This window comes from Arachis hypogaea, chromosome 14, assembly GCF_003086295.3.
Source record: "Arachis hypogaea cultivar Tifrunner chromosome 14, arahy.Tifrunner.gnm2.J5K5, whole genome shotgun sequence".
In the NCBI taxonomy this organism is placed as follows: Eukaryota; Viridiplantae; Streptophyta; class Magnoliopsida; order Fabales; family Fabaceae; genus Arachis; species Arachis hypogaea.
This window is the reverse complement of record NC_092049.1, coordinates 111,946,971-111,960,368: the sequence shown is the minus strand read 5'-3', so window position 1 is coordinate 111,960,368 and position 13,398 is coordinate 111,946,971. Positions and strand designations below refer to the sequence as shown.

The following is a 13,398-nucleotide window of genomic DNA, read 5'->3' as shown; positions in this document are numbered from 1 at the left end:
TACAAAACCAAATCGTTAATGGTTAATCATTGATTTGCATATTGTTTAATGTTCCTAAACAGGTGGCAGCAAAAATTGTATCTTTGCAATCAAGATTTTTCTAGGGTAAGCCTGATGGAAGTAGAGGCCTACCAACAATAAAATGGAAAATGATTTAAAGCCCAAAAAATCATGGAGGTTTAGAGGTGGGTGATGTTATAAAATACAGAGCACTCATTTTTAGGTGGTGGTGATGTTTTGATAGGACGAATTGTCCTCAAAGAGAATTGTGTGGTTTTTTTTTTTTGTCTTATTTTATTTTTATTGAGTGAGTATAATTATGATTATGATTTTTTTTGTTTTATGATTATTTAATATAAATTTGTTATTGTTTTTGTCTTTATAATTTAATACGGTTATTTTTTGTATTAGTATCATTAGATTAACTTAAATTTTTCAACTAGTAATAATTTTAATGAAAATTGGTTATCCATTATTTTTTTTATAAATTAGTTTATATAAAGATTTTATTTTTCAAAAATTTCGTAAAATTTGAGTATCAATAATTAATATAATCTAAATAAAGCTCAAATTTAATTTAAAAATATTAAGGTGTTACACATGTTGCGTTAATTATTATTATTATTAGTTTATTTTATTACTTAAATTGGCATAACATAATATTATACTTTAATTAATTATGCTAAAAATAAATACATAAGACGAACTATCAACAGTTAAAAAGACAAGAAGCTTTGGTTGGTAAGTTGTAGTTCCTGTTTTGTTGTCACAATTATGAGAGACATCAAAAAATAAAACTTTTATATGTGAGACAAACAAATAAAAAAAATGAAAAGAAAAAAAAAAAAATATATATATATATATATATATATTTTTACGTTGTATTAAAATAATTATTTTTATATAATTGTGATAACCACGATATTTTATGTGACTAATGGAAACCAAAAAAAATTATCATATCTACTGAGAATTTTAAATTCTCACTATATTTTCCATTAAAACAATAAAAACTCATTAAATAGATCGAATAACTAAAGACAAAGGAAGGTTCTCGAGAAAAAAAAGAAATTAACTGCATCTGGCTTCATCTTCGAAGGTAAGTTCCTGCTATTGCTATTTGCTAGGATAGCTTCTGATGTGGTTTCTTTTCCTTAAAAAAATTATAAGTTTTGGGATTTCTAAATTTAAAAATAAAGGGCAGTAAAAAGTACTAATGAAGGTTCATCATTAAGGTCACCATTGAACACAGAGTACCACCAGCTAGCAAAATTAGAGTACTCACTTGATATAAAAGCTCCAACAAAGGGGAAAGCGTTCTAAATAATAGGGGCAGATGATACGTATTTTAAATGTTTGTGATATGAAAAATTAAATATTATTTAATAGTTGTTAGGTTATTTTAATGTATTTTAATTTTTATTTATTTAATTATTAAATTGGGCTTTATGTTTGTGGACTTTAAAATTTTTTAATTTTTACTTAATAAGAAGTTATAAATACATTCTTAGTTATTGTAGTCACAGTATTGAGTGATTAGAGGTACCAAATCACTTTTTGGTTTCATGATGAAACTATGATGTGGACAAGTGAGGTTGAGTGAGTCCCTCTCTTGTTGCATCGAGAAATTAGGTAGAAGGTTGAAGAGTCCCTTGAATTCAATTCCCAAACTATAATGCGGACAAGTTAGGTTGAGGAGTTCCTTTTTTGTTGCGTCAAGAAATTTGATAGAAAGTAGAGTGATTCTATTTATATTCAATTTCAATTTATCTTTATTGTTTCATTTCAATTACAATTTATCTTTTCTATTCAATTTCAATTCTTATATTGTTTAGCTTCTTTTTTTATATATATCATTTGGTATCAAAACTCAGGTATTAGATTAATCCTTATTAATCTATGGCTATTCTTTTTGTATAAAAAAAATAAAAAAAAAGAGTCCAACGTGCTCATGTCCTTCTTTATGTTCTTATCTTTCTTGTTTGTATTTTATTATTATTCTGTCGTTCTTGTTAATTTTATATTTTAAAAAATTAAAAAAAAGCATATAGTGCAAAAAAAAAATTTTAAAAAGGAGAAAAATATAAAAATATAATAAAATAAAAAGAAAATATCTTCTTTATACTTTTTTCATATACTAGTTTTTCAGCTACAAGATTCGGAGACGAATGTTTTTTGAATAGGAAGAGAATGATACATGCTTCAAATGTTCGTGATATGAAGAGATCAAATATTATTTAATAGTTATTAGGTTATTTTGATGCATTTTGATTTTTGTTTATTTAGGTACCAAATTGGGCTTTATGTTTGTGAGCTTTAGAGTTTCTTTGTTTTAACCTAATAAGAGGTTATAAAGACATCCTTAGCTATTGTAGTCACAATATTGAGTGATTAGAGGTGCCAAAGCACTTTTTTGGTTTCGTGATGAAATTATGGTGTGAACAAATGAGATTGAGTGAGTCACTCTCTTGTTGCACGGAAAATTGGGTAGAAGATTGAGGAGTCATTTCGATTCAATTATCAAACTATGATGTGGACAAGTTAGGTTGAAGAGTCTCTTTCTTGTTATATCAAGAAATTGAATAAAAAGTAGAGTGATTCTCTGTGTATTCAATTTCAAACAAAAACAAAAAAGATAGATTGAAATTGAATACAAAGAGAATCACTCTACTTTTTATCCAATTTTTTTTATGTAACAATAGATGGACTCCTCAACCTAATTTATCTATATTATAATTTGAGAATTGAATCGAAGGAATTTCTTAACCTTCTACCCAATTTCTCGTGCAACAAGAGAGGGACTCACTCAACCTCACTTGTCCACACCAAGGTTTCATCACGAAATCAAAAAAGTGTTTTGGCACCTCTAATCACTTAATATTATGACTACAATAGCTAAAGAGGTATTTATAACCTCTTATTAGGTTAAAAAAAAACTCTACAGCCCACAAACATAAAGCCCAATTTAGTAACTAAATAAACAAAAATCAAAATACATCAAAATATCCTAATAACTATTAAATAATATTTGATTTCTTCATATTATGAATATTTGAAGCACGTATCATCAGGTCTATAATAAAGCAAACAATGGATGATTGACTCATTCTCTAAACGATATCTGGGGCACAAAAAGAGGTTGTCGAGAAGCGACGATGGAAGAGACTCAACACTAGTAATTTTTTGTGGCATGACCTCCAAATAAAAATTTGTATCTTAGATTGAATTTTAATTCCCCAAATTTTCTTCCAGATGTTGTGTTCCGGATCAAAGGGAGTATTTGCTCTATGGGTGCATGATTGAAACTATAGGCCACCAAATATCCTGAAACGACTTCATATTGCTTCTTTTTGTTTCCAACCCATTGTAATTTATCAACACCTTCAGTATTTAATGGAGTGGATATGATGCGAGCACTGATCTCTGTAGGAAAGGTATCTTCAATTAACTTCCTATTCCACTGTTTTTGTGCTGTTTAAGTCTTTCACCCAAAATATTGTTGTATCTGGGTTATTGTTGTGGCTGATATAGAATGGGTATGGGGTGTAGCCAGGGATCTTACCAACTTCAGACGTTAGAACCATTTCCTACATTTCAATTCAGACCCTTCTCAACTTTTTTTTTCTTTCCAAAATATTCTTCCAACCCCATGAAAGATAAAACCCTTTCTTCGCCTGAAGAGTAAAAGTATATCTATAGTATTTTTCTTTCAGTAGCTGAGCAAGCAGGAAGTTGGGTTTAATAGTAATGTGTCAGAGCTGTTTTTCAAGTAGGGCTAAATTCTATGCTCACAGATCCTTAAAGCCCAGTTTCCCTTCCTTCTTCGGTTTAGTCATGACATCTTAACTTATCTATGACATCTTAACTTATCTATGCCATCTTGCGCTTTGACCCTCTCTGACCCCACCAAAATTACATCAGAATACAATGAATATCATCAAGTATTGAATCTGGCAATCTAAAACATGACAGTGTATAAATCGGTATTGCCTTCCCAATCGCTTTAATAAATTCATGTCTCCCTCTTACAGATAAAAGATTCCGTTTCCAAGATTGTATCCTCTTGTAAACCTTGTCTTTAATAGGCCAAAGGTATCTTTCTTTGATCTCTGGGTGACTAACGGTAAGCCTAATTATTTATCTTGAGTCCCAACGTGCCCAATGTTAAGAATAGAAGCTAACTGGAATCTTCTTTCTATAAAGATATTCTGACTGAAGAAAACTACTGACATGTTAAGATTAACTTTCTGACCACTAATTATCTCATATTCATAGAGGACAACCAATAAATTTGTACTTGATTCTTTCGTGGCATTACAGAATAAGATAGAGTCATTTGCTAATAGTAAATGATTGATTCTTGGGGATCTTCTATGAATCTGGATACCTTGAATTGTCTTGTTCTGCTCTACTTTGTGTAATAAATAGGAAAGACCTTCTACATAAAATAGAAAAAGATATAGAGACAAGAGATTTTCTTGACGGATGTCCCTTGTTGGCCTAAAGTAGCCATATGGTTGACCTTCTACAAGAACAGAGTAAGAAACAGTATTGACTAATTCTTTTATCCAAGAAATCCATCTAGTACCAAAATCCATTTTTTGCATAATAAACTATAAAAAAATTTCACTCAACTCTATCATAGGCTTTACTCATATCTAGTTTAACTACCATTTCACTTTTCAGCCCAAATTTTTTTGTTTTCAGATAGTGTATACATTTATAAGCGATAAAGATGTTGTCAAATATAAGTCTGTCTTTTAGAAATGCACTCTGATTTGGGCTTATTAATTTATTCATGAAGCTCTATAAACTATGAATTAGAATCTTTGATAAAATCTTATAAAACATTGAAGAGAGGCTTAGACCATCTCCAATAGGGAACTCATCCCAATCCTTATTTATAGCCCACCTGTCATAAAAAGTAATTTCATATTAGATTTTGCATCATAAATAGTAATTAGGAACTCAAAGCATCTCTCTCTTTTTCTCCCACTTAATTAATTAATTAAAATAATTAAAATTAATGTAGTTACTATTTGTTTTACAATAATATTATTTAAAGTTATAAATTAAAAAATTCACTATTAAAAAATATGAATATTAAAAAAAATTCATATATAACAACAATACACAATATATAATTCGAGATTAAACTAATTTGTAAAATTATTTAATATAAAAAAACATAGTTAAGTTCTATAGTTGACGACAAGCATTGTGAAATTACCATATGTATTCAATCAAGTCCTCTTTAACTGTCTATGCTGCTACCTATTTTAAAGTTGGGTATTTCTTTGGATAAATTGATGGTATGGTGCAAAATCTTCCTGTCCTAACATTTTTTGGAGAATAGAAGTGTATGTAAGTAGTATATATAGAGTAATAAAATATTAATTTATTAATAATAACGGTAACATAGTAACAACTAGTTTTCAATGGTTAATTTTACAACAGTTAGTTTTGTAATGTGGTTAGTATTTCAAATTTTATAAATAGAGTAAAGTATCGTTTTTGTCTCCAACGTTTGGGGTAAATCCTATTTGTGTCCCTAACGTTTAAATCGTCCTATTTGTATCCCTAACGTTTGTAAAAGTGATTCAATGTTATCCTGCCGTCAATTACAATCATGAGCGCTTTAGTTTGAGTTTTAAAAATCTCTTCTTGAAGTTAGAATACAAATGTCTGGGATAAAATCGATGATCTACTCCAAAAAATAGCTCATCAAATGTTGAAACTAATTCCTACAACATTTACATAATTCACTTTTCTAGGGATATAATTAAATCTAAACACAAATAGTGGGTATAATATTAAAATCAAATACATCCAAGTGAGACCTAATTGAGAATGAATACATCAAGTGAGAATAATTGAAAAATATAATTTGATTTGTTAGTATAATTGATGATAGGATAACATTGAATCACTTTTATAAACGTTAAGGATACAAATAGGACGATTTAAACGTTAGGGACACAAATATGACTTATCCCAAACGTTGGGGACAAAAACGATACTTTACTCTTATAAATAAAAGTAAGCAACCCAACCAAAGAATATTTTATAAGGTGTAAAAATTAAATTTATTTTTTTATGTAAACAAATTTAATTAATTATAATTTAATATAACCATATAAATAATATTCAATATGATTTAATATAATTATTTATATTAATTATGATTTAAATAATTAATATAAATCATTAATGTAAATATTTAATTAAATAAAGATATAATTATTTAATATAATTAATAATTATTATAGTTATTAATAAATTAATTATAATTTAATTATTATTTTAATATATATTATATATTTTAATATATTTTTTTAATTAATTTGTCATGTGTCAAGATTCCATTAGATTGTAAGAGTTTCTCTGAAGAGGGATTCTTTTTCTTGGTCCGCATGAAGGAACTTAATACTTTCTCACTTCAATGCTTCAAAGTTCTTTTATGTTAGAGAAGAAACTCTACTTTTGTACTATTGGAGTTGCTCTCATAGGTCTGACCTGTGTCATATCTCTGACATAAGATATTTTGGAAATCAAGCAGATTTGTGTATGGTTAAGACTTTTGAGAATTGTTCCAAAAAAAAAACTAGCCACTGCCTTGTATACATCTGCTCCTATTATATCCCAATAATACTTGAAAACTTTTGCAGTAAAATTATCATCTTCTGGAGCGCTTTGAGTACAAACATTGAACGGAGCCCGCTTTGTTTCCTTCAAAGATACAAGTTTCGTCAGCCTCCGGTTCGTAGAAGCTGTAACCGAAGCGTTGAAAATCATCAAAAATATTTTCAGGATCCATCTGGTCAGCAACTCAAAAAATCTTTTAAAATAATTTTCAACCACTAGTGTAATACTCTCAGGGTCCGAAACTATTTTACCATTAGTTCTCGTTAATTTCCAGATTTTATTTTTCTGGTTTTTGGCCTGAAACTTTTGGTGAAAGAACTTTGTGTTTTTATCCCCTTCCTCGAGCCACTTGCATCTCGACTTCTCTTTCCAATAACTCTCCTTCTTATTGAACTCATCTTCTAATTTATTCTTCAAGTCAATCAATTCAACCCCTCCATGAATATTTTCATTTCTCAACTGTTCAATTCTTAAGGTTAAGTTTTCAATAGCGTTCTTTGAGTTAGCTCGAGTGTGTTGATGTTAATGAACTAGTCTGTGACGACATAATTTCAATTTTTTGGCCAGAGAGAACATAGAAGAGCCTTGAAATTCTATATCCCAAGCCTCCAAGATAATTTTTCTTACCTCTTCCACCCTACACCACCTCAGCTAACCTTTTAACCACTGTAGCATCATAGTTATTCCTCTAGACCTGTCCAGCCATGAATCGATCAAGTCATTCCTTAATTAAATCATCTCCAGTCCTTCTGTTAGATCATGTGTATCGTTGGCCTATCATTCCTAATTTCATAATATGATTGTCATCAATGAATATATTAAAATTGTCAATGAAAACAACTAAATAAATATTTTCTCCCTCCTCTTCTTGACTCCTAATAGCATTAAAATCACCAAAAATAAATGAAATTACCATTAAATTGCTAGAGCTAGATCGAAAGATCCTCAAACTGCCTCAAATGTGTCTGCTCATTGGTGCTTAGATACACAGTTACAAGCCTCTATACTAAATTCTTGTTTTCGTCCTTCACTTGAGTCAATATTAAAAACGAATTTTTATTCAATAATTCTTACCTTCACATAATCTTTCCATGCAAGAGCAATACCTCCTGATAAGCCTATTGGATCCACAATTGTGAAACTTGAATAGTCACATGATCTGAATTTTCGCTTAACATTTCGAGATTGATTTTTAGTTTCACAGAGAAAAATTACCTCGAGGGAGTGAGATTGGCATATCTCTTTAAGGTTGTGGACTGTTAGGGGTCTCTCCAAACTCCGACAGTTCCACATAAGGACTCCCATGGTGCTACGAGTGCCACTAAAAGGTTGGCACCCTCCACCTTCTTCAGTTTTTCTATTTTAGCAATATCCATACTCCGATCGACCAACTCCATCTCTATATCCTCCTTTGCCCTTCTCTTCATTTCACTCCGCTGCTCTAACCCTTCTTGTCCCATTCTAGCCATTTGTTTCACTCTTTTAAACTTGCCATTGTATTCACGGTTGGACATCTTATTATAGTTTATTTCAATCAGAATATCTCTTGAATTTGTTTCAGCTGAATTACTATTTTGATACTGTAGCAATTTCTACTTTTCATTTGCAGCCACTACCTTTCTATATCTCCATACATTCTCCTTTTCACCTTCATTATCTCTTTCAACTATTATTTTCTCCCTCATATTATCCATGCCTTTATCATTGAAATTTAGACTTGAAAATCCATCAATGAGACAGTCTGGTAGTGATTTTTTGCACCTAAAAGGTTGGGAGTTATGGAACCCTCTTTCTCCTTTTGTTTTCTCATTCTCCTTCAGCTTCACCTTTATTCCGACTTGGTCCGCTCTTACTCATTCACCTATTTTGTCTTCTTGCAGCCGATCTTTCTTTATGTCTTCCAACATCCGATTACAATTTTTGTGATCATAGCTTATCTTAGTACAATAGGCACATACTGTCCCTAATCTCTCATATCTCAGCACTACTACAATTGGATCCTTATCAAGGCCAACCACCCTCAATGAGTCTTTAACTAGTCGAGTACTATCGATTTCCACCATGCTTAGTAATTCTTGTTTCTCTACCCTTGATATCAAAGAAACCTACATCAACCACTCTCCAATTTCTTTTTCCAATTTTCTCACCACTTCCAATGTTTTTAATGATTCTGGAATTTCCCAAAACTGGATCCATATCAACACTGTGATAATCAGTTGCTCCTCTATTTTCACTCCCTCTTTTCACCTTTGAACATGCAAGGCATAATTCTTGAATAGTCATTAGGATCCCTTTTTAATTCTCATCGCATCCCATTCTTTCTAAAAAAAAACTGATACTAGTTGTGTCCAATCTTAATGACCCAGAACTCTTTCAACCTCTCCCAAATTGCTCTCAATGCTCCCTCCATTGTCCCTATAGAATATAATTTATCAGTGAATAATTTGCCTACCAAACTATTAATGCAACTGTTGATACCTTCCCTTATATCCTCCTCCTCCAATTGTATAAGATTATCATTCTGGTCCTCACTCGTACATCCCCTTATATCCGCCATGCACCAAATGAAGAAAATATGTGGGAGAGATTAAGAGAGAAAATGTGATTTATATAAAATTTTGTAGAGTTTGACGTTGACCTTGACGGCACAGGAACTCTGTTAAGTTTAAAACCCTAGCAGAGCATGTTAACCTAGATGGCACATCTAATATATTTTGATTATTTATTTTGTATTTCAATATATATTTTACATTAGTGATAGATTTTTATGTATATCTAATATAGTTGATTATTTATTTTGTATTATAATTTGGTTAGACAAACTACTAAAAAAATATATGAAAATATATAGTTGATAAAATAAGAATTTAATTTTGATGCACTGTCAGAATAAAGTAATTTGACTCGTGTATCTAATTACGTAATGTCACATTAGTGAAAATAACTACCTTTCACATTGATCGCGTGAATGGTCACAAAAAAAAAAACGAATGTAATTGCACGATTGTGTAAAATGCTTTACACTATCAATGTATTAAAATTAAACTTGATAAAATAATTCAAAAGATACGAGTGACAAATAATGAAATAAATTTTCAAATGTTTTAAAAATTTGATAAAATATAAAAAAATATTATTTTTTAATAAATAATAAATAAATTTTGTATTTAACAAATAAGTTTCTGTTTGACTTGAATTTTTATGAAGTATTTGAATAACTATTTAAAAAGTAAAATAGTACACACACAAAAATCTAAGCAAAATTCAATTCATAAAATTTTAATTTTTTTTCATTCACAATAATAAAATTAAAAATTCAATTAATATAAAATTATCAAATTTTAAAAATAAAAATATTTTTTAATTATGATTATAATAAACTACATCAAAATTTAATTTTTAATTTTTTAAAAATATATTTTTAATATTTGATTATTTTATTATAATTTTTGTTTTTTCAAAAGTTTTTTCAGTGGTCGATATGTTTTAGAAGTATTTTTGTAGGCCGTACAAATTTTTAGTACCATCTTGGTCTCTTATCTTAATTTAATTATTCGGCTGAACCTGAATGAACCGATTAAATATCTATACTTCTGAACCAGTGGCTGGATTTCTGGTTCGAGCCTGAGAATTTTGCTAATTGCGAAACACACGCAGAGAAGAGAACCCTAACCCCTCAAGCAGAAGTCACAGATCACAGAGGAGAAGAGAGAACACTCAATTGGACCCTCTTTGTCGCTCAGGTACGCAAAACTACCAAACCAGCTAGGCTTTCTCTCTCACTACCTGATTTGTTTGTGTAGTTTCAATTGCTTTTTTTTTTTTTTTTAAATTCTTTTAACATGTAATGGTTGTGAAGGTTGGTTGAACTCGTATGACTTCGTGCTAGTTTGGTTTGTGGTGGTGAGTGCTAATTTGTAGTTTGGTAAGTCAAAATTGGGGGAAAAGTTCGAAATTTTCTTTCGATTTTCTTCAACAATACTCAGAAAATGGGTTGCGGTGAGTAAAGTGTGTAAAACTTAGATGTGGGGTCTCAGTTAGCATTATGGAAGTTTTTTGTGCTTCGAGTTTAGAATGCGGTTTTGGTACTTGAAATTAGAATTTCGAGGTTTTCAGGAAGAGATTGGATAATTGAGTTGTTAAATGCGGATGGTGATTTATTGCTTTTGGAATTAGTTTGCTCTAATTGTGTGTCCTGTGGTTAATTTGGGTCTCTGATTCAGTTAACCGGATGTTTCTAGTGATCTGCTCTCTAGTTTTTTGTGCACTAGGTAGCCTTTTGTTGGTTCTGAATCTCTTTGCATAGGTTGTTTGAGATGCAATAAGCCCAGAATTGATATCAGGCCGTGCTTCGGTTGAGATTATAGAATGCCACTTTCGCTGCCCTTTTAATGATAATAGCTATATCTTTGTTGGAAACACTGTGAATTAGTGTCATTTCTTGGAGTTTCTAAGATAATAATTGTATATTACTTCTAATCTTCCCCTGGAGGGTTTATTTTGTCGAACTATATATATATTATATATTGTTGACTTGGCTTTTGTGTAAGTCACGTGATTTTCAAAATTTGATGCTGGTGTTGTAACCTTGTGTTATGATGTTACAACTATGTTTTGTTCTGTTGAGTTGATTAATTATCTCTCGGATAACTAGTATAGAAGTAGAGTTGTGTTATTCTGCGGTCATATGACTAGAATGACTCCTTGTTTATTTGTATGACTCAAAGTTCTAAATTCCATCTTAGTTGTGTTTTTGTGTTTAGACTAGGGACTTCATAAGGAGGAAACTGTGTCTTTGCTGATGTTACTTACATTCAAGTTTCCCTCTGTGTAAATAACCCAATAATGGTTCACAACCAATAACATCCTCACCATCTAGAGGAACCCTATCAACCAATCTTTCCTCTAGTTGGAAGTCTTTCCAGGGGGACCACCACGGCTCCCCTCTTCTCGAGAATTCATACATCCCCCATTACTTTAGTTAAGTGCACGCCATTGTCCAGGGAATGCCATCTTCCCTGTTTCCTTATTTTTGTGGTCTACTGCCAAATATTATTCGCTTAGGGGTTGTTTGCAAATTGGGATTTTAGAGGGGATGGAAAGGTAGGATTTGTAATGTAAAAGTTCAAAACTTAATACTAGAAGTCTTTCATTTCCTTCTCTTGACCTCCAAAATCACAACTCAAACAACCCCGTAGTTTACAAAACTAAATTACTGTGAAGACTTCGAGAAAGGAAATCTTGTACACAATTTTGTCTTGATTGAATAATCATACGAAATGGTCTTGTAAATTGTTTCAAATCAATTCTTGATATTTAGAAGCCACTTCAGGTGGTTATTTTTCTCTTCTACATTAATGCCTTATTGTGAATTTTCCTTGGTTCCTTTCATTTGTTTCTTTTATTTAAGACATACTTTATTCATTCAACTCTCTTTATATCTTGGCTTTGAACATAATACATAGATCAATATGTCTCGAAGATATGATAGCCGTACAACAATCTTCTCCCCTGAGGGACGTTTGTACCAAGTGGAGTATGCAATGGAGGCCATCGGGAATGCTGGTACTGCAATAGGGGTCCTATCAAAAGACGGGGTTGTTTTGGTTGGTGAAAAGAAGGTCACATCCAAGTTGCTGCAAACTTCAACTTCCACCGAGAAAATGTACAAGATTGATGATCATGTTGCATGCGCTGTGGCCGGAATTATGTCCGATGCCAACATTCTCATCAATACTGCTAGAGTCCAAGCACAACGCTACACATATGCTTACCAAGAGCCAATGCCCGTCGAGCAGTTGGTTCAGTCTCTCTGTGACACTAAGCAAGGTTACACACAATTCGGTGGTCTTCGTCCATTTGGGGTCTCGTTCCTTTTTGCCGGGTGGGACAAAAACTTTGGCTTTCAGCTTTACATGAGTGACCCTAGTGGGAACTACGGTGGTTGGAAAGCTGCAGCTATCGGTGCAAACAACCAGGCGGCACAGTCAATACTAAAACAGGACTACAAGGAGGATATCACAAGGGAAGAAGCAGTTCAACTTGCATTGAAGGTGCTAAGCAAAACTATGGACAGCACAAGTCTAACTTCAGAAAAGCTTGAACTCGCAGAGGTTTTCCTCGCGCCCTCTGGAAAGGTCAAGTACCAAGTTTGCTCCCCCGAGACACTGACAAAGCTGTTGGTGAAGTTTGGCGTCACCCAACCTGCAACTGACACTGCTTAGCTTGTTGTTCGATGTTTGGTGCAGTTTGATTATTACTATGCAGTGCATTTATTCCTTTTGGAATAGACTACAGACAGTGTGTCCCAAGTTTACTTAAAACTGTAAGTTATAAAATGTTTCATCTTGGTGATGCTGTTGGCTTTGTATACATTTATGTGCTCTTTATAGACGTTTCATCTGTGATTGTTTAGCGTCCATTATTGTGGACTGGTTCTTCCAATTTATAGTTTCTAACCCGGGGCCTGAAATTAGTAGTTGATAGAAATACGTTTTTCAAAACAGAAGTAAAAATAATATGATTGGTAAGGAGTTGCAAATTAAAGAAAACAAGAAAAAGTACTTTGCATATTTTAAAGGGTTTTTCTATTGTAATTTTTAAGAGGATTTAGTTGTGACTTAATTATTAATTAACTTGTTTACTCAACAATTTTTTGTGAAAAGATTAAAATAAGGGAAAATTATTCTAAAGGACCGTTAGGAAGATTTAATTATTAAAAAGGACCTTTAATACTAAAATTATTAAAGACAA

General features: G+C 31.5%; 1 protein-coding gene across 1 annotated transcript; it reads left to right on the top strand.

Moving 5' to 3' along the window:
• The first annotated feature begins 10,158 nt into the window (after positions 1–10,158).
• On the top strand, positions 10,159–13,066 carry LOC112743713 (proteasome subunit alpha type-4). The gene is made up of 2 exons (XM_025793024.2): positions 10,159–10,388; positions 12,111–13,066. Exon 2 carries the CDS (start codon positions 12,117–12,119, stop codon positions 12,867–12,869), a length of 753 nt encoding a protein of 250 aa, XP_025648809.1. The 5' UTR covers positions 10,159–10,388; positions 12,111–12,116; the 3' UTR covers positions 12,870–13,066.
• The last annotated feature ends 332 nt before the right edge of the window (positions 13,067–13,398 follow it).